This window comes from Nelusetta ayraudi, unplaced genomic scaffold (assembly GCF_046127955.1).
Source record: "Nelusetta ayraudi isolate G7.1 ecotype Tasmania unplaced genomic scaffold, CSIRO-AGI_Nayr_v1 ptg000297l, whole genome shotgun sequence".
NCBI classification, from domain to species: Eukaryota; Metazoa; Chordata; class Actinopteri; order Tetraodontiformes; family Monacanthidae; genus Nelusetta; species Nelusetta ayraudi.
In genome coordinates, this window is record NW_027466345.1 from 1 (window position 1) to 27056 (window position 27056).

Genomic DNA, 27056 nt, shown 5'->3' on the forward strand with positions numbered 1-27056 from the left:
CTCAGAAGACACTCACGTCCTTGTGCTTGCGTGCGTGTGTGTGTGTGTGTGTGTGTGTTTTTTAATGAGACAGATGAAGGAGCAGTGGTGACAACCAGAGAAAAGAGACACAGAGTTTGATCCGTTCCTCTGCAGAACAATCAACTTCAGTGGCGGCCAGGAAGGTCCACCAGTTGTCAAACACAAGCCTGCATTGAACCTCGTCATCAGCTGGACGGGATGGTCACGTGATCAGCCACAGCTCAGCGGAACATGACCTGGACTCGGCCCGTTCCGCCACACAATGGCCTCACCTTTCACAGGAAGGAAGGAAGGAAGCAATCGGAGGAGAAGTGTGAGTGTGGCCACTCGCTCCCCACCGAGCCTGCGTGTTTACCGCAGCCAATATATTTAGCCCTGCCCCACCCCCCCACCCCATAATCCACCATTATTCAGCGCTGCTTTAATCAGCGGCAGATAATGACCAGCGATGGCAGGCACAGGGCTTACATACATCGCAGTGGGACAGGAAATTAAAGATGGATTAGCGGGGGACGGTTTATCCTCGCCGTTTGATAGCGCAGGCAGATTATGGCTGGCGGCCGTAATGACGGAGGTGCAAAGGTTCCCGTAACATCACGGAAATCAGCTTAGACACGCCACTTCCTTAACTTCCATCATCTCATCATTTCTGTGTGAGAGAGGGAGAGAGAGAGAGATTTTGTTTTGCACACCCGGCGTCGGTGTTATGTGCAAAGTTGTTATTTTTCCAGGCTTGTCATTGGCTGATTGAGCCCTCGGCTTGACCCGGGAGCGCCCGGCGATATTGGAGGCCAGTTATTAAAGAAGCAGGCGCTTGTTTGCCCTCGCTCCACTGGAGGAGCCGTGTTAACAGCAGCATGGTTGGAAAAATGGTTGCTTTATTGCTTCAGCGGCGACGGCGACGACGACCCTCGTAACCCGAGCGCAGCCGTCGGGAGGGGGCGGGGGAGGGGGAGGGGCCTCGGGTCGGGAGCAGAGCTCATATCTGCCAGTGCAGATAATTCAATCAAGCGCATCCTTTGCTGTCACCCTTCTTCTCAGCGTGACCCTGCGTCCGCTGCCACTGTCACCACAAGGAAACCAAATCCATTTGGTGTCACAAAGCACTCCTCACAATGACACCAGCACGCTGCTAATGGAATCACAGCCTCCTCTCCTCCTCCTCTCATCCTCCTCTCATCTTCCTCTCATCCTCCTCTCATCCTCCCGTCTTCCTCCACCTCCTCTCATCCTCTCATCCTCCGTTCTTCCTCCACTCCTCCTCTTCTCTTCTTCCTCTCATCCTCCTCTCATCCTCCCGTCTTCCTCCACCTCCTCTCATCCTCTCATCCTCCGTTCTTCCTCCACTCCTCCTCTTCTCTTCTTCCTCTCATCCTCCTCTCATCCTCTACTCCTCCACCTCCGCCACCTCCTCCTCTTCTTCTCCTCCTCTTCCTCTCATCCCCCTGTCTTCCTCAACTCCTCCTCCTCTCCTCTTCTTCCTCCTCTTCCTCTCCTCCTCCACCTCCTCCTCTACCTGCCTGCCGTCGTGGCCTTTGATGTGGCCTCCCTCGCTCCTGTTGTGTGAAGCGGTGTTGAGTTGTGCCGTGACGCTCGGCGCCAGCCGGCCCGTCTTTGATGATGGTGTTTTGCACTCTTGTGCAAATAGACAGTTTTTTTTTTTTTTTCTGGACCGTTCCTCGGGCGTGCTTCGTTTTTGGGCTCTGCTGCAGATTTCTTTTTGGCAAAAATATTTTTCTACCAACCAGCCAGAATTGTTTAGCAGAGGTCAACATTGTGACATTTGTGTTTGTCAGGAAGGCTGAAGCCCTGCTAAAAGTCAAAGTCCCACTAATCCCACTAATTGGACACTGCAGCGCCACCGCTGGGCTGCTTCCCCGTCTCCCTGCCTCCCGTCGCTGAGCAGGTGAAGGCCAGCAGCTTGTTGGCCGAGAGGCGGCACAAAAAAAATGTAGCAAGACAAGGTGAAAGTGAAGAGAGAAAGATTGTTCATTTTCTCTGGATGGGACGGGAAAGAAAAGCACCTGGACCCAGACAGACAGACAGACAGACAGACAGACAGACGTTGCCTCCTAGTTCCCATTCTTTTTGAAGCGCACCCCCTACACCCCCCTACACCCCCCCACCCTCGCCCACCTCCACCACTAAAGAGCACCTTCACCAGACTTTTTGAAATTCATGAGCCATGCAGACGGTTTCATCCCCAAAGATAAAACTGAGCTTTGATTCGACATCAAATAATTTGGTATTTAAAAAAGAGAGAAAAAAAACAAAACCTGTCTGAAATCCATTTTAGGACCGTTCATCTTTTCTGACAGGTCAAAGTCTTGTTTTTAAACTAGGGTCAGAGGATGGAGCCTAGTATCAGTATCACTGTATTGTTCTTTATCATGCCAAGTTGATCGTTTGTTATGTTTGTAACATAGCAGAATGTGGAACCACTTCTTGCCACACGGAATTAAACCGACGGGCTGAGAGTTGCGTCTTAAAATTAGAACCCAAAGGAAGAAGATTAATTTCTCCCAGATTTCATTTTCAGAAAGAAAAATGAAAAATGGAACGAGACAAAAATCCAGAGCCAAGCAGGCTGAGGTGTGCAGGTGTGCAGGTGTGCAGGTGTGCAGGTGGAGGAGATGCAGATGAATCCAGTCGGAGTTTCAGTTTCAGTTAGAAAATTGCCTTTGGAGCTGCTTTTCTTCCTAATCCTTTGATTTTTATTTCATATTTATCGATTTGTTTTGCCCGGAGTCTTATTTCAGATGTGTTTGCCGCCGCTGAGATCAATTTGGACGGGACTCCAGTTCGTTGTGAGGCACGTCAGGATGCGTTTGAAGACGGCGGCGCGAAAAACAAGCAATTAGAAGAGCCATTTAGAATCCACAAGGTGTCAGAGTCAGCCGAGCAGATCTGACCCGGACCGAGGAGGTCCTGGCAGGACAAGGAGAGGGATGAAAACAGCAAGTCCACAGGACGGTCCGCTGACGAGACAAACACCAAGCCACTTTGACAGCATCCGTGCCCTTTGACCTTTGACACATCCAGACACAGTACTGGATCTGCTTCCAACGTGTTCCCTCCAGACTGAACAGACCCCCCCCCCCTCCTCTCTCTCTGGTTTCTGGGATGAATAATAAATGCTGCTCGACTGTAACGGACGAGCGTAGCAAATTAAAAAGGAGGAAGAGGAGGAATCAGTCGTGTGCAGAAGCTGCAAAGATTGTTGGTTCTGGAGGGCGTCCAGAACCATATTTCCCTTCTTTCCTTGCCTGCGGAGGAGGAGTGGCGGCGGGATTTGCTTGGGCTTCCGGGACTCACGGCGCTGTCACTGCTTCCTGCTGGCCTCACATCGACTGTCGTGGACTTTTATTGGCTATCGTGATTAATTCCTGTAATTGCCTGCGGCCCCATTCCTCAGCCATCTCTGCCCAGATAGAGATAATGACACGGCCGCTGCCAGAATTCTAATATTCTTCCCCGCTCAACCGTCGTGCACGGCCCTGCACTCTTTTTATTGTACGGCAAGAGAGTGATGACAAAGCGTCTGCTGAGTCACAGTGAAGGAGGCGTCGGCCTCAGCCCAGGTTCTCTGTTAAAAGGTTCCGCATGCCAAGGGGGAATGGGGGGGGGAGGAGCCTAAAATAGTATCTTACCTTCTTTTCCCCTCCCAGACGAGTCAGAGTCGCATGCAACATTTATAATGATGGACGACTCGCACAGGTGCAAACGGTAGAGGCCCAAAGACCTCCACCAAACTCCTGCTAAATATAAATGTGGCCAGGATCTGGGCTCGCTGCGGCACTGTGGCCTGAATGTGAGTGTGTGTGGCAGCCATTTGTGGTGGTGCAGGCACAACCCAGTGGAGCCAAACATTGGGTTCTTTGTTCTTTGTTCACTGCCAGAGACGTGAGTGAGCAGTGAAGACGTCTGGCTGCTGTCTGCACTCCGACACCACCAGCGTTCTTCTGTGCGCTCTGTGCTTTTCTTCTCTTTTCGCTTCCGCTTGGCCCGTAATGCAGCCGTGCAGCCGCTCAATAAGAACCTTAATGTTGCACTGGCACGCTGGATCAATGCCAACCCCTCCCACATCGCAACACATTTCATCGGAATGGCCGGGAGCGTGGCCACGGATGCAGCTGGCTCCGCCTCTGGAGGTCAGGGAGCCTTTATCTCACTGTACTAATCACAATCTACACAACAGAGAGAAATACAAATGAACCTCGACCGCCTCCAGGGTCCAGTTGCAGCCGGCACTTTTCACTCTCACACACACACACACACACACACTTTTATACCTGCCAGAGATGAGATTTGGGGCAAAGTGCAGTCATGATGAATCCAGTGATGAGCGGTGTTGTTTGTTGAGGTGCTTGGCCGTCAGCTAAACAGACTGGGAACGAAGAGGTCATGTGACCTGAGGTTTCGAGGTCTCAGTTGGTGCACCAGAGCAGCGTGGGTGGATCTGAGTTCTGTCTCTCCAGACTGGGAGAAATAAAAAGAATTCTGGGCGTCACTGTCGCTGGAGAACAAGGCTCTGCTGGAGAAACCCTGCGGTTTGAAGCCATCACAGGTCCACGTTGGCAAATTGTCAGCATCATCGCATTATTCTCACATTTTGACGTGTTTCCAATGTGAGGAGGCGACGGCTTGTTTTCCCCGGCATGTCTGCTAACAAAAGCAGATGATGTGAGGAGACCGGCAGCAGGCTGTGGTCGGACCTGCTGCACCTCATTACTGCGGCCCGGCTGACAGTCAGGAGGAGGAGAGAAACACCATAGAAAAACAAAATGTGAAGGCTAGCGATGCAGGAGGTGGTGTGACTTCCTGTGGGCTGCATTCTCACCCGTCATCTGTCTGTCTGTCTGTCTGTCTGTCTGTCTGTCCTCCCCTGCGGTGAGGCTGACGGACGGTTCTGGCTGTTGTCAGGTGAGCAGGAAGGAGCTGGGCGCCCACATCCAGTCTGTTGGTCCGTTTTCTTTTTGCGGATTTTCTGACATGGTGCAAAATAAAGAAAAAAAACCCTTCAAGAAATCAACGCCTTTGAAAAGACTCAAATGGAATGATGGAAATAAAAAATGCAGAGACCACAGAGGGAAGACAATCTGGCAGCGCCTGGCGCCACAACAAGCATCTGTGGCTGATTGGCTCCCTCAGCGTTGGCCGAGATCCTCGTCAGCCGTTGATTGGGCCTTGTGTTGAATCAGCAGCACAGGAGCCAATGAGGGGCAGCTGTCCCACCCAGCACCCACCCAGCAATTGGTTTCCCTCCAACCCATTCTCACTTCAGCAGCTGGCTGTAAACAGAGGGCTAAATGTGCTGCCTCCTGGAGTTGAGTGGATTCACTTGTGGGCGACCTAGGATGCGAGGCTGCTGCAGCGCTGCGTTCTGGGACGAAAAAGTGTGAGCGAGTGGAAATGAGGGCACGACACGGGGAAGCGGAAAGACAAGCGATGCAACTTTGCAAAGTCTGGCGGAACTTTAGCAGGAAGCAGAAACCCAGCTGAATAGAATAAAAGAAAAATAACGCTGCGTTCGCTGCAAGCCACTCGACCCAAGTCCCAAGAATCAAAGAAAACATCCAGCACTGGCCCAGCCATGGGACCTTTAAACTGGCATTTACTGAAGCATCTTTAGGAAATCCATTCATCTGGCAAATCATATTGACTCGGCTCCAGCAACAAAAAGAAAGAGAGACAAAAAGAATTAATCAATCCTGATGACTTCTGTGTCCTCAGCGCTGCACATTAGCTGTGCAACCTTGCAGGAAGCAGGAGAAACATCGCTCTGATGCAGCGGCCCGGCCGTGACAGCAACACATCAGGTGTCAGAGGGAACTAATGCATCCCCGTCCCTGAGAGGAGAGCAAAATAAGAAATAGAAAAATAATAATAATAATAATCAGAAAAAAGAGGTTTTCACCTGCAGCTGCCGCTGAGGAGCAGAAGCACCCGGGCACCATTAAAGCAGCGCGATTAGATGAGAGCGCTGTCAGCGCTGATGTGAGGCTGACAGTGATGTCCCACAATTTCACCGCTGAGAGACTGATGCTGACAGACAGCTAGAGGCAGGAGGAGGAGGAGGAGGAGGAGGAGGAGGAGCGGCAGGGAAGAAAGGAAGAAGAGAGGAAATAGCAGAAAGGCCAGGAAGCTAACTGGAAGAAAGGAGAGGAGGAGGAGGAGGTGAAGATAGTGGAGATGGAGGGGGTGGTGGTAGTGGAGGTGGAGGAGGAGGAGGGGGAGGAGGAGGAGGAGGTGCTGCTGATTTTGTAAAAGGTCGGCGAGTGTGTTGCTGCTCTGCTGCAGATAGTTAAAGACTGATGAGAGAGAGAACTGAGCCGTGTGTGTGTGTGTGTGTGTGTGTGTGTGTGTGTGGTGTGTGTGTGTGTGTGTGTGCGCCAGAGCAACAGGAAGCAGCAGCAGAGGAATGGGTGGTGGTGGTGGTGGTGGTGGTGCTCCTCTATCCAGGGATAATGGAGCTGTCACAGTGTTTTGACACAGCACATTGATTCTGCTTTAATTGCTTCAGGCCTCGGCCTGCTGGATGACAGTCGCACCATATTAACTGGGATGCATGTTTGCGGCAGGGAGAGCGGTGGTGGTGGTGGCGGTGGTGGTGGTGGTGGTGGCGGTGGTGGCGGTGACACTGATCGTGCACTGATATGTACTCATACATTGTCAGTGCCAATAATCCTTTCACTGATGGGGGCCACCTCCAAACAATTACCCTGATTGTTTGAGGGGCATAACTCAGCCCCCCCCTCACCCCCTCACCCCCCCCCTCCCTAGCTGCTGCTGCTGCTGCTGCTGCTGCGTCCAGATGTTATGCAGTCTAACGACTTCCTGCGTCTCTGCTCCCTGCAAGTCTGGGAGAAACAAACACAACAACAACAACAATGAGTCGGCGTTGACGAGGAAGAAAGACGGCGTTTGTCTGCAGCCCCGCGGGCGGGCGGACGGACGGACGGACGGACGGACGGACGGACCCCTCGGGGGGGCCTCCGCCAGCGCCGCCACAACACATTCCAATTTGCCCTCTCCTCCCCTCAGGCGGGTGTGTAAGCGGCTACATGATGGGCGTGTGTGTGTGTGGAAGGAGTGAGGCGGAGGAGAAGTGCTTTGCTGCTGGTGTCGGCCCTGCTGCAGGTTGTTAGATAGCCATCGGCCGAGCCTCGGCCACACATTTTCCTCCCAGCTAAATGAAGTGCAGATATTTTTCCTCTGCCGACTCTGGCCGCAGTGCCCAGGCTCCCTGACAGTTTACCGGCTCCTCGCTAGCCGGGTCAAAGAAATTGCTCAGCCAGAAACTCGGATTCCACCGCGATGGTATCGCTGCGGGAGCGAGAGGAGCTGCTGCTCCTAGTGGCCGTGTGTGATATTTCATTATTTTCTGCCCTTTGGATAAACATGGCTGAGCTTGTGTTCTGATATGCACCGCGTGCGATGCGTCTGCGATTCCCCCAGTTTTGTTCCTTATCGGTGAAGATGAGCGGTGCAGCTCCGTCCCCCTCCTCCAGCCACCGCAGCACTAAGCCGGGTTAAACATCTTTATACCGGATGCGCACAGATGAACATCGTATTGATTTCCTTATCTGACTGCAGGTAAGATGGCAATCGATGCACATTTTCCAAAAATGTCAAACTGTTTATTTTAAATCCGCCACCTGGTGTTTCCGGCTGCTGCTGCTGCTGCTGCGGCTGCTGCTGCTGCTGCTGCTGCTGCTGCTGCTGCTCCTCCTCCTCCTCCTCTTACTCCCTCCTGGTTTCCTGCAGTCAATGCGTCGCCAGGCGTCTCTGCAGTACATTTCTGGCCACCAGCAAGCAAACCCAACAGTTTGCTGTCCTTTCCAAAAGGTTGTGATGATTCTCATAGGAAGGCTGGTAAGTGCAGCCCTATCTATCATCCATTAGTGCTGCTTCCCATTGCCACTGTGTTCATCAGGCTGAAGTGCACTTTCTGCAGCTCCTAGCTGCAGCGCCCCGAGCCTCTGATTGTTGACTGTATTTAGTTGTGCTTAATGTGTCTCTAAGTGGAGCTGCAGCGCTGAGGCTGCGGACTCGTTGTTTGGCCTTTTATTTCTTTGGATATTTCTGCGCTCGCTCGCTCGCTCGCCGGGTCGCTGGGTCGTGGCTGGCAGCAGCGCTGTGGCCACTGTCATGAAATGGAAACGGAAGGTTTGAAGTGCTGCCGTGCTGCCACACAGCTCTCCAGGAAACATAGTTCACTCAGCCCAGACCTGGCCCCGCCCCCCAGACCTGGCCCCGCCCCCAGACCTCACCTGCCTCAGAGTGATGAGTGATGAAGAGAGAATCCCTCCAACACGGTCATCATGTCCTGTGCTCTGGCTTGATGGCTTCTGGAAGCCTTTGAATATCAATGCATGCCCCCCCACCCCCTGCCCACACGCTGTCTTCCTGACCCTCCGTCCAGAGCTCCAGCGGCTGAAGCTGATTGGCTGTTACTTCCCTCTGCCGGCCACCTGCAGCTCTTTCATATCGCGCCCATTTGCTTCAACGTTAATATCACAAAAACCCCTTAATGGAGTTTAGATACAATCTGATTGGTCCTTGACTCGGAGTGTCAAGGTCACCTGACACTGTGCTCTTCACACACTGATGGAGTGATGATGTTTTCAGCGCCGGCTCGGTGTTCCAGCCTCCTGCTCTGCTTCACTCTCACTCATTTAAACGAGCACTTAAATCTCAACTCCTCCTCTGGGTTTCTGTCTCTCCTTAATTTGGCCGTCAGGTCTCTTCCTCTCCTCTCTCCCGCCTTTTCCTCTTCCTCTCCGCCCCGCCAGCCCTTTGTGTGGAGCGGCGGCGTTGCCACGGTGAGCAGCACCGCGAGCAGCGCCGCAGCTGCTGAAACACAGGAGGAGAACAAAGGGGAGGATTGCCGTCGCTTGTCACAACACTTGGATTAACACGAAGGCAATTTTCCACAGTGCACCCGAGGTGATGCAGCAGGGCACCGTCTTTATTTTATTCATTTATTTTTTTCCCCCCTCCCTGGCATTCAAAGCCTGAAATCATCCTCTCAGAACAGGACGCTCTCAGAATTATACGCTGCCTTTGCTTTCATAAACCTGGGTTGAGGTGGCGCACCGCCGTCGACGCGGTGGCGGCGCAGAGTGTGTCACACAGTGTGTGTGTGTGTGTGTGTGTGTGTGTGTGTGTGTGTGTGTGTGTGTGTGTGTGTGTGTGTGTGTGTGTGTGTGTGTGTGTGGGGGGGGGGGGGTCGTATATGATGCGACAGCAAATCACGGCGGGCCGAAGTGTCGCATCCTCTTACCGCCGAGCGCCTGCAGAGAAATTGAAGGAATCCTTCAGCGTGGTCCGATAAGACAATGCAATCATAATTTCAAGACCTCGTTTAGACGAAAGAGAGAAAAAAAAAAGGAAAAAGCGTCAGCGGCAAATTGAGTCTTGTGGCGGCGTGCGGAGATTAAATACAGCGTCGTCAGGCCGGGGTCAATGACAACTGGGAACCACTGCAGTTGCTTCTGACTTTATTTTACACATAACACAGTGTGTGTGTGTGTGTGTGTGTGTGTGTGTGTGTGTGTGTGTGTGTGTGTGTGTGTGTGTGTGTGTGTGTGTGTGTGTGTGTGTCGCCCCTTCTGTCTGTGACTGATTCAATATCCTCAGGTGGAAGCCAACAGAAAGCACTTTGGCTGAGTAAAGAAAGTCATTTCCAGCCGTCATTCACAGCGAATCTCTAACATCTGCTGGGCGGCGGACGGAGGTATCAATCACTAAGAGTGCAGTGGGGGGGTGGGGTGGGTGGGGGGGGTGCTAATGCACGGACATTACACCCAGAGTGAGGGTCTGGCCACAGGAGGCTCCCCTCTGCTGGCCCTGTAGGGGGAGCTAGAGTTGGACTTCACTTCTGTCGGTGTGTCCCCCCCCCCCAGCAGATATACATTATTCATGGGCGCCGCCCGCTTGGCGGCAGTGGCAGCCTGCAGGTGTCAGGCGGCTCGGCTTCATTGGGTCCCTCGGCGCTTTGCTGGGGCATGGACACCACCGCAGTCTTCATCTTCATCACAGGAGGATTCTCTCTGTGGCACGAGGAGTCATCAGCTCCGCTTCAGCCGTGGTGTCACAATCGTTTCAGGCTAAAGTGACTTCAGAGTGCAACCCCCCCTCCCCCCCCCCACCCCCCCTCTCCCCCCCTCCTCCCTTTTAACTTTGGGGAATTTTTTGTGATAACTACTTCATTACCTTCTGAAGTCTGGCGTGTGAACTTCAAAGCTGATATGGATTCATTGCATTTCAGACGAGACTGCCCCCCCCACCCTTTGACCCCCCCCACCTCCACCACCATCCGTCTCTCTGTCCCCCATCTCTCCCTCACTCACAAACTTTTCTCTCTTTCTTATGGGATTAAACAGCTCTGTTGCTTATGGAATCAAAGCAGTGCTGAAGAGAAGCCTCTCAATAATGCAGCGCACACACACACACACACACACACACACACCTTGGCCGGCTGTGGTTCACCAGGTGCTGAGTGAAAAAGTTCAGCTCCAAGGAAGAGGAAGAGAAGCAGCCCTGAGTCACAGCTCAATGACAGAGGATCATGACAACAACCAGTCTGGACACACAACCTCCACCACGCCACCACAAGGGCCGTTGTGATGTTAATATCTGAGCCCATCGTGTGGAGGACCCCGATGTTAATGTGATGATAACCCCTCCCACCCCTCCCCCAGACCTCCTTGCCAGTCTGTATTGAGGTCTAATTAAAGCTGTTATTGAATTTAGCATCTACTAATAGCAGCGTTATGAAATGACAAAACCAAAATGGAAAAGCTCCAACGTGTGATTAATGTGGCAATTAATTTTACAGCCAAATAAGATGCTATCTTAATAGGTGTGGCGGAGGAAAAGAAATAATATTAAAAAAAAAACTAAAACCTTGCAGATGACAACAGCAAAAGAAAATAAGAGTATTTTGGCCGTGAATTTTAAAGTTCAAATCAATGGTGTCAAGTTGACTGAATCAGATGCCTCACCTGCCACCTCCGACTCCTCAGCGACCGCCACCTGCCACCTCTGACTCCTCTGCAACCGCCACCTGCCACCTCTGACTCCTCAGCGACCGCCACCTGCCACCTCTGACTCCTCAGCGACCGCCACCTGCCACCTCTGACTCCTCAGCAATTGCCACCTGCCACCTCTGACTCCTCAGCGACCGCCACCTGCCACCTCTGACTCCTCAGCGACCGCCACCTGCCACCTCCGACTCCTCAGCAATTGCCACCTGCCACCTCTGACTCCTCTGCGACCGCCACCTGCCACCTCTGACTCCTCAGCGACCGCCACCTGCCACCTCCGACTCCTCTGCGACCGCCACCTGCCACCTCTGACTCCTCAGCGACCGTCACCTGCCACCTCCGACTCCTCACGACCGCCACCTGCCACCTCTGACTCCTCAGCGACCGCCACCTGCCACCTGAAATTTGCTTTATTTCCATTCAAATTTACATCCTTTATTGAGTTTTCTGCATGCTTAAAGACAAACAAACACGATTTTGTTGCGCTGCAGTGACAGAGTCTGCCGTCTGTTTAACATTTCTAACTGTGGGCAAATGTGTGATGGCAGAAGCTGGCGGCGCTGCTGCTTCTGGCTGCCGCAGTGCCGCTGCTATCACTCATCCAGTGTTTCACTTTGTTTTCTCTGACTTCTGGCTGCACAGCGGTGCCCTTCACTCACACCCTCCGCCGCCGGAAAGCCGTCAGAGACATGAATCTTTCGCGAGCCGCCAGTCATGTCTTGTTGCTGTTTTCAAACTGGAACCACGGAATGAAAAACAAAAGAAAGAAACAACAACAACAAATACATTTCAAATCCGCCGGACGCATCGCTCATCCACTGCAGTGAGGGATGAAAACAGCTGCTAAGATTGATAGAAAGAATTCAAAGTGCACAAATGGGGTCGACACAATGAATTCCAAGAAACAACTCCGCATTTGCTAGCAAAGCATTTCAAAAGCACTCCTGTCTTTGCAAAATATACTGTCCTCTCTGAAAAACAAGGCTGCAGGTGTTTCGTGTCAATATGAAAAGTGCCTTTCCAGAAGAAGTCAATAAATAAAACACATTATATATGTATATATGTGTGTATATATATATATATATACAATGAAATATTGCAGTGATACAATCTAAGGTGACAAAAAAGCACAGATCTGGCAACCCTGACGTGAAGCATATTAACCTGGAGGATGAAACTATGTGTCAGACCTGGTGAAGCGCAGGCGTATGATGAAAATAGCAGCAGCAGCAGCAGCAGCAACAGTTGCAATAAGAGGCAGTGACAGGTGCTGCTGTCATGTGATGTTGGAAGGAAGTCGTGCTCAGTGTCAGTCCGGCTTATTGCAGGATTGTTGTTGCTGTGTTTGTCAAGAGCAGAGCTGATTGGCTTATTAATAAGGTGCAAAGTGGCCTTTCACAACCAGCGTGACTTGCCTCCCAGTGACCAATCACAGTCCAGCAGTCGGAGCGATGAGGCGGAGGCGGAGAGATGGAACAATATGCTGGGATTCCACTTAATCCGAGTGGACGGGAAACACCGGGAGGGCTTGCCAAACATTTGTCCACCAGCAAAGCCCACACGGTGGCGGCTTTCTGTGATACAATCCAGGGTTGGAGGGATTTGGAGGGCTAAACAAACTAATCCTTCAAACAGCCATTAGTGATGCATGACACCCGCCAGTGAGGACTGGGAGGCCATCACAGCCGCTGTCCACACTTTGCTCTGGTTGGTTGGTTGGAGGTGATGTCAAACAGGAAGTCTCCTCACGCTGCCAGAACTGTGAGGAGAATATGTCCTGGGCATAAGAGAAACACAAAGGTCTGAATGTGTTCCTCCAGAGGCAGAAACTTTCAGGTTTGGAGGGACTGACGGACGATCCTGGCTCCGCCTCCTCCTCCTCCTCCTCCTCCTCCTCCTCCGCCTCCACGCTCCCTCACCTGCTGCCTAAACATGGCCGCTCTGCCAGCGCTGTGTGTGTGTGTGTGTGTGTGTGTGTGTGTGTGTGTGTGTGTGTGTGTGTGTGTGTGTGTGTGTGTGTGTGTGTGTGTGTGTGTGTGTGTGTGTGTGTGTGTGCTGGAGCTTCAGGGAGATCAATATCTCTGTGAAAGTTTTCAGGCCCTCTTGCTGAACACGTGTCCCTCAGCCACTCAGCTGGCTGTCCAACCTTCAAACTCGCGTCTTAGCCGAGAGAGAGAGAGAGAGAGAGTGAGAGAGAGAGAGGGAGAGAGAGAGAGAGACAACGAGGCGGGATGACAATGCGGGCTTTCGTCTTTCATCCGCCACTCGGCGGGCCGGCTCAGGCGTGGCTCTGGGATATGAGGTGCGGTGCCGGCGATGCTGTTGCAGGTAAGACGACAAGACTCAGGAGGCTCAGCACTTTATGGAAAGTGGCAGTGCAATGGCGCTGGAGGGGCTTTGCTGTTTTTGCTTTTTATTTTTTTTTTCTTCTTTCCGTGAGACAAAGTAGTTTGCGAGTGCTGCTGGGTAGTCGGCAGCCGGTGGAACATCCTCGCCGCTCTGATGCTGCACTCAGAGACTGGCTGGGAACAACGACGCCGACAACAAAGTTGGAGATTTTTTATGATTTTTCTTTCTGGATGGAGAAATTTAGCGGAAGTCAATGCAACACGTCACTGAATTCATGAAAGCAGTGTTGGGCTTTTTTCCTGGGTGGAATCTGGAGCATTGGTTGGATCTTCTTGGTGGCCCTCATGAACGCAGAAACAGGATGTAGACCTGGATGTCCCGCAGAGCCGCTCCTCCTCTTTGCCTTTGCACCTCTGAACTAGCAGACCTTTCAATAGAAGACAAACCTCCTCTATTATACTGCTTGCTGAACCCATCAGTGAAATCATGAGTGCACTTCAGGGTGGAAAGTGACCTGGGTGTGAGCTGTGCTGAGCTCGCCACACGTTCTTCCTGCTGCACAGTCGATGGTCACCGTGGTGGTTGGAGGAGTTCTGGAGTTCTGGAGATAAAAGGCTGACGCGGCTGAACTGTGACAGCCAATAGGAGCGTCTCAGCTCAGCATGCCCTGCTGGTCCAGCCTCGCACTGACAAGCACCTCCCACCGCCCCCCCGTGAACCAAGAGTTTCCCACAATGCACCTGTGCTTGCCCGTGGCTCCGCTCTCCTGATGTGTGGGGACAGCTGAGCGGCGGCCCCTGGTGGCCCTGCAGGAGATGTTGTGACAGGTGGAGCCGCTAGATAAACGCTGTGGCCGCCGCTGCCACTGGCGAGGGAGGAGCCGATGCTTTTCCTGAAGGCTTCAGCGGCTCCAGACATCCAGGTCAGGTCTTCGTGGGGCGCCGCTGATGTCATCGCCACCATCTGCCTTGAAATGAAAGGCAGCTCCTGCTGCTCCCGGACCACCGGCCTGGTGTTTGGGGATTTCCCCGTGTTGTGATTGGTTCCTAAGCGGACCTCCTCGTCTTCTTCTCACCGCTTTTTTCAAGTCTCGTAAGGTTTTGAAGAGGCGGAGCCTCGGACCATCAGTCGCCTGTTGGACATATTTCAGAATTCTGCTTGATTTTTTCATGCTGTCACTTAAAGGGCAAATCCCTCCAGATTGCACTGCAGAAGCCTCCATTGGGCCGCCCTGACAGTCATTCCCTCCTCCAGAAGTGATGTGCAAAGTGTCACGAGATCCTCCAGGGACTTTGTGTCGAGCACATAGAATTGGGTGAAATTTGAATTTTGGATGAACTGAACATTTTCAGTGCACGCAGACTGAGAGGATGAACTCTGAGTGCAGTGAACCAGGAAAAGAAGATAAAAAAAGAGAATGCGACGCATATTAGCATTTTCTGGAATGTATAATGAGGAAGACGAGTCTCAGAGCCGCTTTAAACAATGTTAATGAAGTAATTATGCTGGCAAGCAAACAATAATACCGCTCGTCTTAATGCGTCCGTGTCGGGAATCCCGCTATTCCCACCGATGATTAAGCACGTTTACTCGGCGCGTGGAGACGCACAAGTGTCGCTGAACGCGAGGGGAGCCAATCGGAGTGAGAGGACGAGGCCGAGCCTGATTGATGAAAGGTGCAGTGTGAAGTGCTGCTCCAGGCCTCCGGCTCCAGGCCTCCGGCTCCAGGCCTCCTCGTTGTGATTCAGCCAGGCCCCCTGAGCGAGGAGGGACCGGGCCGCCGGAGCACAAAGAGCGGCGGGCGTGTGTGAGGAGGCTGTGCGGCTATTAGCGGCGCTCGGCACCTCTGGGACGGCGTGATCGCTGCCCATCACTCAGAAGACGATAACCTGTTTTCTTCTCCTCCGGTCGCGGCCGGACCAGGACGGAGCTCTTTCATTCGGCGGCCTGTGGAGGCGTGGCTTCCCCGCTCGGTGTGGACACATCGTGGACACATCGTGGACACTGTCAGCCAGACACACACACAACTCGCACACTTTCATCGCTTATTTCTCCCTTTTCCTTTTCAAAAGACACGCACAATTACAGACTTTACATGCAATTAGCACAGCCCTTGTCATACACCAATGCACTGTGAAGCGGATTAGTGTTTGCATGTGAATGGGGGCCGCTGTCAGCTGTGGGATGTAATTAGGGGTTAACAACTACGCTTAGAACGCCAAACATCTTTGAGCGCCAGTCGCACAGTCGTGTAATTAGGATCACTTTGCAGGGCTGCAGGCGCTTCTTTTAAAAGTCTTTTTTTTTGCACTTTAACGTGAGAGCCACTTTGCTCTGTTTTCTGCGATAAACTGAGACGTCCGAGTCTTCTCTGCTCGCTCTGTCGCCTCTGGCGCCGGGTGGGGCTGAGAGGACCACGTCCAATCCAACTCACGACCATTCACAGGATTCCGCACGCAACTTTTCCCCGCTGATTTTTTTCTTTTCGGAGGAGAAGGAAGTGAAGGCCCACAGTGGCAGAACAAGTGTGGCATAGCTAAGCCTGTGTGGAGCGTCCTAGCGTCCCTGCTGCCCTGCTGCAGTCTGGCAGGAGGACGGAGGCTGACAGCCAGGCTGCTGCCACAGGTTGCTGCTGTGTTGAGTTGTGTCTTGGAATACAGTCACACGTGTCGCACCTCTCAGAGCCACATACAACCAAGCTCTTTATGTTTTTCATCTTTTTGTTTTTGCAGTTTCATGGTGTCGTCTTTCTCAGTTCTCAGTGTCTCTGATGTGGCTGACCGGCTTTTCCCTCCGCTGCTTTTCCCTCCACTGCTTTTCCATCCGCTGCTTTTCCATCCTCTGCTTTTCCCTCCGCTGCTTTTCCATCCGCTGCTTTTCCCTCCGCTGCTTTTCCATCCGCTGCTTTTCCATCCGCTGCTTTTCCATCCTCTGCTTTTCCATCCGCTGCTTTTCCATCCTCTGCTTTTCCATCCTCTGCTTTTCCATCCGCTGCTTTTCCATCCACTGCTTTTCCATCCTCTGCTTTTCCATCCGCTGCTTTTCCATCCTCTGCTTTTCCATCCGCTGCTTTTCCATCCTTTGCTTTTCCATCCACTGCTTTTCCATCCTCTGCTTTTCCCTCCACTGCTTTTCCATCCTCTGCTTTTCCATCCTCTGCTTTTCCATCCGCTGCTTTTCCATCCTCTGCTTTTCCATCCTCTGCTTTTCCATCCTTTGCTTTTCCATCCTCTGCTTTTCCATCCACTGCTTTTCCATCCGTTGCTTTTCCATCCTCTGCTTTTCCATCCTCTGCTTTCCTTTTTTGCAAGTGAGCTTCAGAGTGAGAAAGACAACAGAGGCCAGTGTGCGTCTGCTCAGGAGCAAGTTGAGAGTATTCCAGAGGAATTGAAGGCACCAGAAACAGGACTGTTTGTTGCGTTGACTTTCCAATTTGCTTCTAACAGGAGCCGCTCAGGACGACGCGCATTAAGTCTGCAGCAGCAGCAGCAGCAGCAGCAGCCGCCTCCATCACCTCAGGTCTCCTAGCGAGGCCTTTGGAGGGGAGCAGAGTGGGCAAACTGCTGATCAGTCGGTGTTGCGTCACCACATAATTGGTCCTGATTAGCTGCTGATATGTCTTGGCTCCATCAGACGCCGGCCCTATTTCCCGCTGCTGCTCCTGCAGTGCGCAGTGCTCTTTATGTCATTATCCAGCATCGGGGAAAATGGCGCCGCCGCAAAGAAAGCCTTTGATTTTTTTTTTTTCTCCTTTTATTCGGAATGGCGGCGAAAAACCCAAAGCGCGTTTCTCAACCCTGAGGCAATTTTCTGCCATCAACCCCCACCCACTACCCCACCATGGTCCTGGTGGTTTATCATGACGTCACCTGCTCGTCGGGATTTTAAAAGTGTGACACAGAGCAGAACCTCAGCCTGATGATGCTGCCGCCGCCGCTGCTGCTGCATGCGGACTGGGCCGGGGAGGCCTTCTGCCTGGCAGGCTGTCTGACTGGAACACTCCCAGTGTGTGCTGGTGCAGAACAATGGACAGGCTAGTGGCTCAGAGCAAACAGTGACAGTGCACATTGGCTCACAGTGGAAAGGTTAAGCATAAATCAATAAGCCTTGAACTACATTATATGTGAGCCATTTGACCCTCTGAGCACCTGAAAGGGAAAATTCCATAGAGCACTATGGCTGAGTCCTGCCGAGGGCGTGTGTGTGTGTGTGTGTGTGTGTGTGTGTGTGTGTTTTGCTGAAGGCTGATAGTTAATCAATATGTTATATCTGAAGGGGAAAACAAAACAACAGAGCAGCAAAAACACAGAATGTTTTTGTTTGTTCTTCAGGCAGCAGGTGTGTGTGTGTGTGTGTGTGTGTGTGTGCGGGGGAGGATTGTGTTTAATGAAATGCAGCCGGCTGCCAGACAAATGTCAGACGTGAGCTCAGAAATGTGGAGGTGTGTTTCCAGGCCATCAGATACTAAGAGTCTCTTATCGCCGGCCTGTCGGAGACAAGTGTGAACAACCGCTTTATCGCAGCTCGCCCGGCCCTGCGTTTAGCAGCCAGGGAAGGTGCAGATGCTATCGCCTGGTTTCACACCAGCACGGACCCGGAAAGAAAAATCCAGAAAGTGCGGCCATTGACAGCGTGGTGGGTGGTGGTGGTTGGGTGGTGGTGGGGAGGGAGCCGAGGAAGCAGGCAGCCAGACAGCAGCCTTCTGACTGGCTGAGGACTGTGGAAACTGCCACCGCTCTCTCGCTCTCTCTCCCAGCGGGGCGGTCGGAGGAGGAGGAGGAGGAGGAGGAGGAGGAGGAGGATCGATAAATGTCAGAGGCAGATATCAAGATGTTAGAAGAGCGTCAGCGGACAAAAAGCAGATTCCTCGGCTGCGTCTCCGTCCTGTCAGAACAGCCAGCAGGAAATGGACCACGTCTGCCGGCTGCCCTGATGGTTAGAGGCTGCCCCGCTGCGCCCTGCTGCTCTTTATGGGATACGTTGACGTGTGACTGTCAATTATGTTCCACGGTCTTAAAAAGTGCAAGAACAAATCAGATGTGACACTCTGACGGCGTGGTGGGTGTGGCCTGAAGCGCTCCCGGTGCCCAGACGTCCGGCGCCGACGCTGCGTTCAAAGCACATTGATGTTTGTCGGGAGGCGCTGACCTCCGCGTGGCCCCCGGACCAGTGTTTGGGCTTCCTGATGCATCAGCTCCTCTCAACACCGGCTCTCATTAAATGTTGAATCTGATTTTTTTTTGTGTGCGTGTCTGTCGGCCAGGGTCGCGTCCCCGATCAGAACATAAAAACACCAGCACGCAGCACTCGAGTCTTAATGACGCCCGTCTCTCTCTCTCGCTCTCTCTCTCTCTCTCGCCCACTCCCATGTGACTGTAATTTCATCCGAGAGACTCAATGAAGCTTCCTTTTTTTTTTTGCTTTGTTTTTCCTTCACGCTCAATAAGTGGCAGATTTTTACACAAACTCAATTTGGAGATTTGCATGAAGAACGCCGGCGTCGCGGCGGGAAGACTTTTGCAATCATGGAGGGACGAGTGATTGAAACAGAGGGACCAGCGAGTATTGCCTTCTCTCCTCCGCTTGCACGGCGGTGCTGTGGGGGGTGGTGGGGGGGAATCAAACCAATAAATACTGAGTTGAAAAGAAAGTTTCCCGCCACGGTGATTAGAGCCTCCGCTCACATTATTCCATCCTCCCGGCTCTGGTGGACGTGCAGGCGGCGTCTCCTTCTTTCAGCCGCCGCGTGATTAAAATGCCAGGATGACAAATCCACATTGGACCTTCATTGTGTCTCATTATGTTACAAGTATTAGCTAAATTGCAATTGCACAGTGCCGGGCCTTAAATGCATTTAAACCTCAGAGACTCGCACGCACACACACACGCGCACACATATATATATATATTCATATATATATATGTGTGTGTGTGTGTGTGTGTATCATAGTAAAGAAAGAAAGAAACTAAAAATGACTTTCAAAAAAGAGAATATGTGGAATATTATTCACCATAAGCTTTGTCCTCATCCTACTTTTCTAGCTCCGCCCCCGTGTTTGTCACACACAGCTTATGGCTAGTTCAGCCACTCATACCGCTCCGTGTGTGTGTGTGTGTGTGTGTGTGTGTGAATAAATGACTTCCGTTATGCCTCTTCTGCCCCTATTAAGCAGAGCCAGAGAGGATGCTGGGTAGCAGGAGGATGTTGCTTGATGAGTGAGGCTACTGCTGCTACTGTCGACACCTCCGGCCCTCTGACGGCACCGCACTTCCTCTTCGGCTTTATCTCTTTGGTCCCGATCAATGTTTATATGGTTCCTACCACCATCAGCTGGGATTTTCTCTATTTATTATTTCCTTGCAGCACTTTTGCAATTATGAGTGTGACGAGCCCACTTGCTGCTGACTGTGTAAACAGAGGCCAGGACGCAATATTGGAACAATCAACTGCAGGCAGTAACTGAAGAACAGTGGGGAAATGTTCCCGGCTTGAAACGTCATCGCTGTTCAAGAGATAAACGCAAGAAATGCTGAAAGCCACCACGCTTGGAGAACGTCTAGAGAGGAGCTGCAGAGCAGAGCAGCAGCAGCAGCAGCAGCAGCAGCAGCAGCAGCAGCAGCAGCAAAGCTCAAGCTGCTGTGCTGGAGCTACCTCGGAGATACTGCAGATATCTCCAAGAGAAATGATGGGCCTGGCTGAGTGTTGTTGTTACAATTATTTTAGAACTCACAGGCCGCACATTCACTCCACAGTGTTCTCACGCCGCTGTCTTCTCAGAGACAATGAAACACATTTTCAATTCTAGCCAAAAAAAAAAAGAAAAAGAAAACAAAAAAACACCAAACCAAAGGCGCAGGATGGAGATTCATTGTTTGAAAGCCATGAAGCCAAACAGGAAGTGGCCTCGCTCCTGCTCTCGGACCTTTATCACCGCAAAACACATTGACAAGAAAAGACAGCCTGCGGACAACAGTGCAGCAACAGCAACAGCAACAACAACAACAACAACAACAACAACAACAACAAAGAGCTAACTAGTCAGGATTAAGTAGCAATGACAGTGACTCAGCGAGCCAACAGCGTGTCGTGCACAATTATTGTTTTTCTTCTCTCTTTCATCTCCATCCAAAGAGTGGCTGCAGTAAAGAGACTGACTGCTGCCCTCGCAGTGATGACTGGGCGCTCACAGAGAACCAATGAGAGAGGAGGAAGAGGAGGAGGAGAAGGAGGAAGAGGAGGAAGAGGAGTGTCGTGGGCTGAATGGCCGTCGCTGCACAATCACGGCCGACTCAGCAAAAGAACACAGTGGTCCTGGAGCTGGCAGCTCCTCTGGATTATAATCCAGCATCAAAGAGTTTTTGAGATGAGGAGGAGGAGCGAGAAGAAGAAGATGAAGAAGATGAAGAAGAATAAAAGCTTCCACAGTGACGGCAACACTGCAGGAGGAGTGTGTTGGCACGAGTACTTAGGTATTTATTAGCGGTTAAAGAATTCATTAGAATTCATTAGAAGGCTCTTGTGTTGCCTTTGATCAGGCAGAACAGGGCCCAGCCAACTCAGGCGTTGTTGCATTGTGGGTATTTTACCAGGTAATTGTCATCGTTGGGGTTTCTCGTGGCTAAGAACGTTGGTAAGACCCTGCGACAAAAGCTCGCAGCAAACAGTGGAGACGGAGCTCACAGTAAGCCCTGCTGCTTTTTTATAGAAGCACGTTAATCCCCCAGCACCGCACCGCCGTGGTGAGCAGCGGCCACTCCCAGGAGGTTGCAGGTTCAATTCCCCAGGATTCCTCCACACTGGTCAGGAAGACAACCTGCTGCCGGGCCATAAATAGCAGGATCTCTGCAAGGAGTCTGAGTGAGAGGCCTTTGGAAGATTGAAAGCACCTTCATAGCACAAGGAGTGAAAGAGGTGAGAGAAGGGAAGCCACTCCCCCTGGTGGACCTCCATCAGGATCCTCGTCATCATCGTTGGCTAGCAATGTTGTTGTTGTCCAGTCTGTCTAGCGCCCCCTAGTGTTGTACATTTCACATGAGGTATGTCTGTGTACTCACTATGGCAACGAGCGAGCGCCGTCACGAGTTGACCTCCGTAGCCTCGCAGCGCCACCTGGTGACTGAAGGGCGCTCTCCGACCGAACCTCTCCGCTCCAAACACCAAACTTGTATTTTTGTCTTTTAATTTTCTTTCAGAGCGAGAGAGTCATTGTCATGTCATGGAAAATCTCTCCAACAACACGCAGCGACAAGCGGCTGAGGCGGAGCTGAGCCCTGAAACGCTGGGGTCAGCCGTCCTCAACCGACCAATCAATGGCAGCCGCTCTGATTCCAGCGCTCGGCAGCATTTTAATTAAAACAACTTATGTTGCGTCGCTGGGGCCAAATTGAAAGCGGCGCTGCGAAGGCCCCTTTTTATTTGACTCATGGAGATCAATAAAAGCAATCAAGAGGTTTTTTCCAACCTCTTATTTGTCACTGTAACCAGCAGCCACCCCCCCCCCCCAGCCCCCACTCTGGTGGAACTTTATGTGTCTGAGGTGACAGATACAGACTGCTATACAGACTGCAGGCCAGCGGCCCGTAAAACCACACTGAAGCTTGTAAAGAAAGAGGAGGCGGAGCCACAAGCAGGGACTCTGCCGCCGTTAATTCTGCCTCCCTGCTCCTCCCCTTGAAACAATGGCGCCTCCGCCGCCGCCTCAGCCTCTGCCTCCGCCTCCACTGGCTGGATGGGCTGCGACGTGACGCAAAGAGCCGAGCGTGGCGAAAGCTCTGGCTCCCTAATCCTGCTCATTAATCACCTGTCTGGCCAGCGGTCCTCCAGAGAGCGGCGCCGCTCGGCCCGCCGAGGTAATTAAGCACTTGAAGGGAACTGCAGGGCTCTCGGATGCAAACGCTCATAAGTAGCCATCGTACCCCCCCACCCCCTCCTAGAGGAGCCAGTCGCTCCTCTGACAAACACCCCCCCTCTTCCTGCTTGGCTCCCAGCATGCTCTGCTGCAGCGCCTCCTCTTCAGCTCTGCACCCAGCAAACTTTGCCTTCCTCTTTTTATTTCTTTCTTTATTGTTTATTTATTTATATTCTCTTATATATTTATTTGTTTGTGCCTCCTTGGGCACGCAGCCATTTGGCCATCCGACGTGGCATGAATAAATCAGAGCGTCTGGAATCGATGCCCACCCCAGTGCACCATGTGGGCTGCGAGGCTCGCTGCCAGCTGCCACCGTCTCACTGGAGTGATGTCACCAGGGGCTCCAACGCTCCTCGGAGCTCTTCACAACTTCTCCTCCGCTCTGGATTGAGCTCAAAACCATCTGGCCACTGGCAGGTCTCCCTGCACGTGTATTCCACAGCAAATGAGTCAATGAGTCAATGAGTCAATGAGTTGATGAGTCAATGAGCCGTTTCGGGACTCGCTCACTGCCCACAAGAATCCGTCCCACTCACACACACACACTCACACACACTCACACACACTCACACACACACACACACACACACACACACACACACACACACACACACACACACAGCTTTCTCAAGAGTTTAAACTGATTTTTTCACTTTTGTTTTTTCCAGCCCATCTTGATTTCCTGCAGCCTCAGGAAGCTGCCTTGAATTTTGAAGCAGCCACAAAAAAAAAATAAAAAAATAAAAAACAGCTGCAAAAGTGACATCTTTGAGCATTTATTTTTCAAAGGCAGTCGGCAGTGAAGTCAGTTGCAGATGAAAGATTCATCAGAAACACAGTCGGGGAGACGAGGCTCCCTCCTCGCTCATTGCACCAGCGCTGGTTGCTGGGGAGCCTGGCTTGAGTCCGACTGGAGTCTAATGAAGGGGTGAATGTGTATTTAGAGGGACTGCAGTCACCGTGCTCACCCTTTGTCTCTCTCTCTCCCCCTCCCTCCCTCTCGCTTCCTGTCTTTCCCAGATGGAGATGATACCGGAGCCCGATCCCGACGACGAGGGAACAAAAATAAGTGTAAGTGCGAGCCGCCTCACAAGGCCCTGAATAATACGTTGCGAGCCGGAGAAAGGGGCCAATCAGCGGCATCAGTGGCAGCGTGCTTTTAGTGTGGCGGGGCTTCTGTCGCTGCTCCAGGAAGCCTCTCCTCCTCCGCTTCCCTTCCCACCTGTGACGCAGGCGCGCCTGCTTTCCGCAGCCGCCCCGCAGCCATGCAAATTGTAAATGCCACGTCGGCGTAATGCTGAGCGACAGCTCCGAGCTTCCGGGCCAGCGCGTCCACGTCCTCACTGGGACAGAACTTCCTGCCGTGATGAATCAGTGAGTCACGTTTCCAGAAGTGCCGGACCGAGCGCGCTCACCTCCTCCTACGTGACGCACTTCAGAGCGCTTCACTTATATTGTTGACGCTTCACAGCCGCTCCGCACGCTGGCAGTAACGCACACACACACACACACACACACACACACACACACACACACGTGTGCTGCGTTCAGCACTGACCTGCCGCTCACCCCAAACCTTCCCACCACCTCCAAACAGAGGAGGCAGCGTCAACATGCACACACCCAGCACACATCCAGCAGGCCTCGCAAAGCATGAATGCTGAGGGGACGGCAGGAGCAGGGAGGGAGGGAGGGAGGGATGGATGGATGGAAGGAGGGATGGAAGGAGGGAGGGATGGAGGGATGGAAGGAGGGTGGGAGGGAGGGTGGGAGGGAGGGATGGATGGAAGGAAGCAGGGATGGAAGGAGGGATGAAGGGATGGATGGAGGGATGGAGCGAGGGAGGGAGGGAGGGATGGATGGATGGAAGGAGGGATGGAAGGAGCGAGGGATGGAGGGATGGAAGGAGGGAAGGAGGGAGGGATGGGCAGAAGGATGGAAGGATGGAAGGAGGGGGGGTGGACGGAGGGGGGGAGGGATGGAAGGAGGGAGGGATGGAAGAATGGATGGAGGGAGGGATGGAAGGATGGAGGGAGGGCTGGTTGGATGGAGGGATGGAGGGATGGAGGGAGGGAGGGAAGGAGGGAGGGATGGATGGAGGGAGGGATGGAGGGATGGATGGAGGGAGGGATGGAGGGATGGAGGGAGGGATTGAACATGATGGGCAGGGATTGTCAGTGACAGTGGGCCAAATGTGGGCAGCGCTCTGCCACGCAGCATCAGCTGCTGCCATCAGCCCGTCCAGACCTCCACATTGGATCGGTGCGGACGGTGCCGGCGGCTTGCTGGGTTGGCGGGCCACTGCACTCTGCACAGACTGGCCAAATAATGAGAGTGCACACACACACACACACACACACACACACACACACACACACACACACACAGGCTGAGTTGTCCATTTCAATCTGGCCCGTGGATAAATTGATCTCTTCTCCGGCAGCTGCTGGGATGAAACACGGCCCCTGCTGTCAAACACTCAGCACCGGGACGCAGTCAAACTTCTCTCTCCTCTGTCTGGATGGATGTAAATGTGCCAGAGCAACACGTCAGTCCGTTTCAGAGCAACAGTGTTTACTCAGCGGTGCGACTCCAGCTTCCTGAGTCTGGAAAGAAAGGTCCTGGGCCGTGCGGCTCCGGTCCAAGGCCGAGGCGCTGAACACAAACAACCGTGTTGCTCAGCGCTGTTTTTCTATTTCCCATTTTTCATTTCCCGAGCAAACATCTCTGTCCTTCCAGCCGCTGCACTCCACATCCTTACTTGTGAAAGAGCGCCTATCTGAACAAGTTGGCCATGAGATGTCTTGGTGTAACAAACAGAGTTAGTGCATGCAGCTTGTGATTGGATAGAACCCAGTCAACTTGGACCTGCAGGGCTGTGTTTGGCTGATTCATTCTGCCCTTACTTTTAGTGAACTGTTCTAGAAGTTCAAACCTCGATGCAAAGCACGCCACCATCCACGGTGTTGTCGTCGTTGCTGCCGTTGTTGACCCTCCCCCCCCACCCCCCCACACACACACCCCCCCGGTCTCTCCCTCTTCAACAGACGGTGAAAGTCCAAGGCAACGACATCTCACACAAGCTGCAGATCTCCAGAGTGGGCAAGAGCGACGAGGGACTGTACGAGTGCCGGGTGACGCGGGCCAACTACGGCGAGATCGTGGAGTACAAAGCCCAGGCGTGGCTGAAGGTCAACGCCACGGCCAGGCCGCGGCGGCCGCTGTCGCCCGCCAAGAAGAGCTCCCCGCTGCACCTGACCGACAAGAAGCCCAGGAAGTCGGGCTCCAGCCAGGGCCAGGACAGCATGAGCTCGGACCAGCGGGTGCCCTCCACCTCCTCCTCCCACACATCCTCCAACACAGCCCAGCACAGTCCCGGCTCAGGTGAGGCTCAGCACCACGGCCAGCACCAGGCAACACACACACACACACACACACACACACACACACACACACACACACACACACACCAGGCTGCAACCTTCTCGTCGGCTCAGGTCCCTGTTGTTGCTCACGGATTGAATACAATGAAATCATAAGTAAATCCTAGAACGTATTGTGAATAATATAATGCTGTAAAAACATCGTTAAACAGAAAGGTGGGAGAGTTCGGAGCCTTCTGTCTTCTGGAGGCGTCAGACAACCCAGCTTTATTTTTTCTGTCCATTTTCATTCAAACGTCGTGTTGACTGCAGACCTGCTGGCAGACACAGACAAAGTGTGTTGGAGGTGACCGAGGTCTCCCGTCCTGCTTAGTGTCACAGCCATATTCACTCATTAATGATTGAATTATTAATGACCTTGGAGCAAAGGGGCCTTCTTGTTTATTTGGGTAGTAAATGTGAATTCCCAGAGAGCCAGCAGCTACACTGACTGATTCCAGGAGACGGGAACAAGCCCCCCTCCCCCCCCCCCCTCCCCCCCACTGCTGAGATCCATAATTGATTTAGAAGCTCGGGGTGCCACGTCGAAGGCCCTCCAGCTGTGATTTAGAAACATTTCAATGCCCCCAAGCAGCCGAGGAGAAGCGCCCCACAGCACCCCCCCCACCCCACCCCCTCCCGCCGCCCCCTCCAGCACCTCTTCAAGCTCACCTTCTGGCCTTCAGTGGCTGCACCTCTCTGCACCTCTTCTCATATCCAGCTTTCCAGCATTTATTCTCGTCTGAAACCTGCCGCTCATTCATCTCTGCGCCCCATGATTTGGTTATTTATTAATGTTGGGGTGGGGGGGGGGGGTGTCGGAGGCAACAAAAACATAAATCTTCTCCGCTTCGGATTTTATTTTTCTCCACATGAAAAAAACAAAGCAGACAGCAGAGGCTTCCTGAGCCGTTTGATGGATGCTGCACACAAACACACGCGGCACACCGGCCAGGTTTCACTGCAGTGTGTCGCCATCGTGGGCCTTTAATATCCCCCGGTGTGCGGTGGCAGATTGTGGAGGATATCAACGCTGCCTCTGGATGTGTGTGCGTCCTAACATCGATTGAGTCGTCTGGCCCGGTGCAAACATCATCAGCCTTTGCCACAAATGGAAAAGGCGCGTGAGGCTTTTCCTCGCGGTGGAGGTCGAGGTCGGCAGCGTTCCCGCGTGGCAGCGCTGTGAGAAGCGCCCTCCTCTCTCTCTCTCCTGCGTGCAGGAATGGAGAGAGGCTATTGAAAGACTTCCATAAAGTCCAGGAGACGGTGAAAGCCCTCCACCCGCTCACACGCCGAGGTTA

At 52.7% G+C, this 27056-nt stretch overlaps 1 protein-coding gene across 1 annotated transcript; it reads left to right on the forward strand.

Moving 5' to 3' along the window:
• Window positions 1–23332: 23332 nt before the first annotated feature.
• Window positions 23333–25776, forward strand: LOC142882490 (V-set and transmembrane domain-containing protein 2A-like; the record flags this gene model as incomplete). The annotated part of the gene is made up of 2 exons (XM_076017250.1): window positions 23333–23404; window positions 25381–25776. Coding segments are annotated over exons 1-2 (447 nt in total), but the record flags the coding sequence as incomplete, so codon positions are not given.
• Between the last annotated feature and the right edge of the window lie 1280 nt (window positions 25777–27056).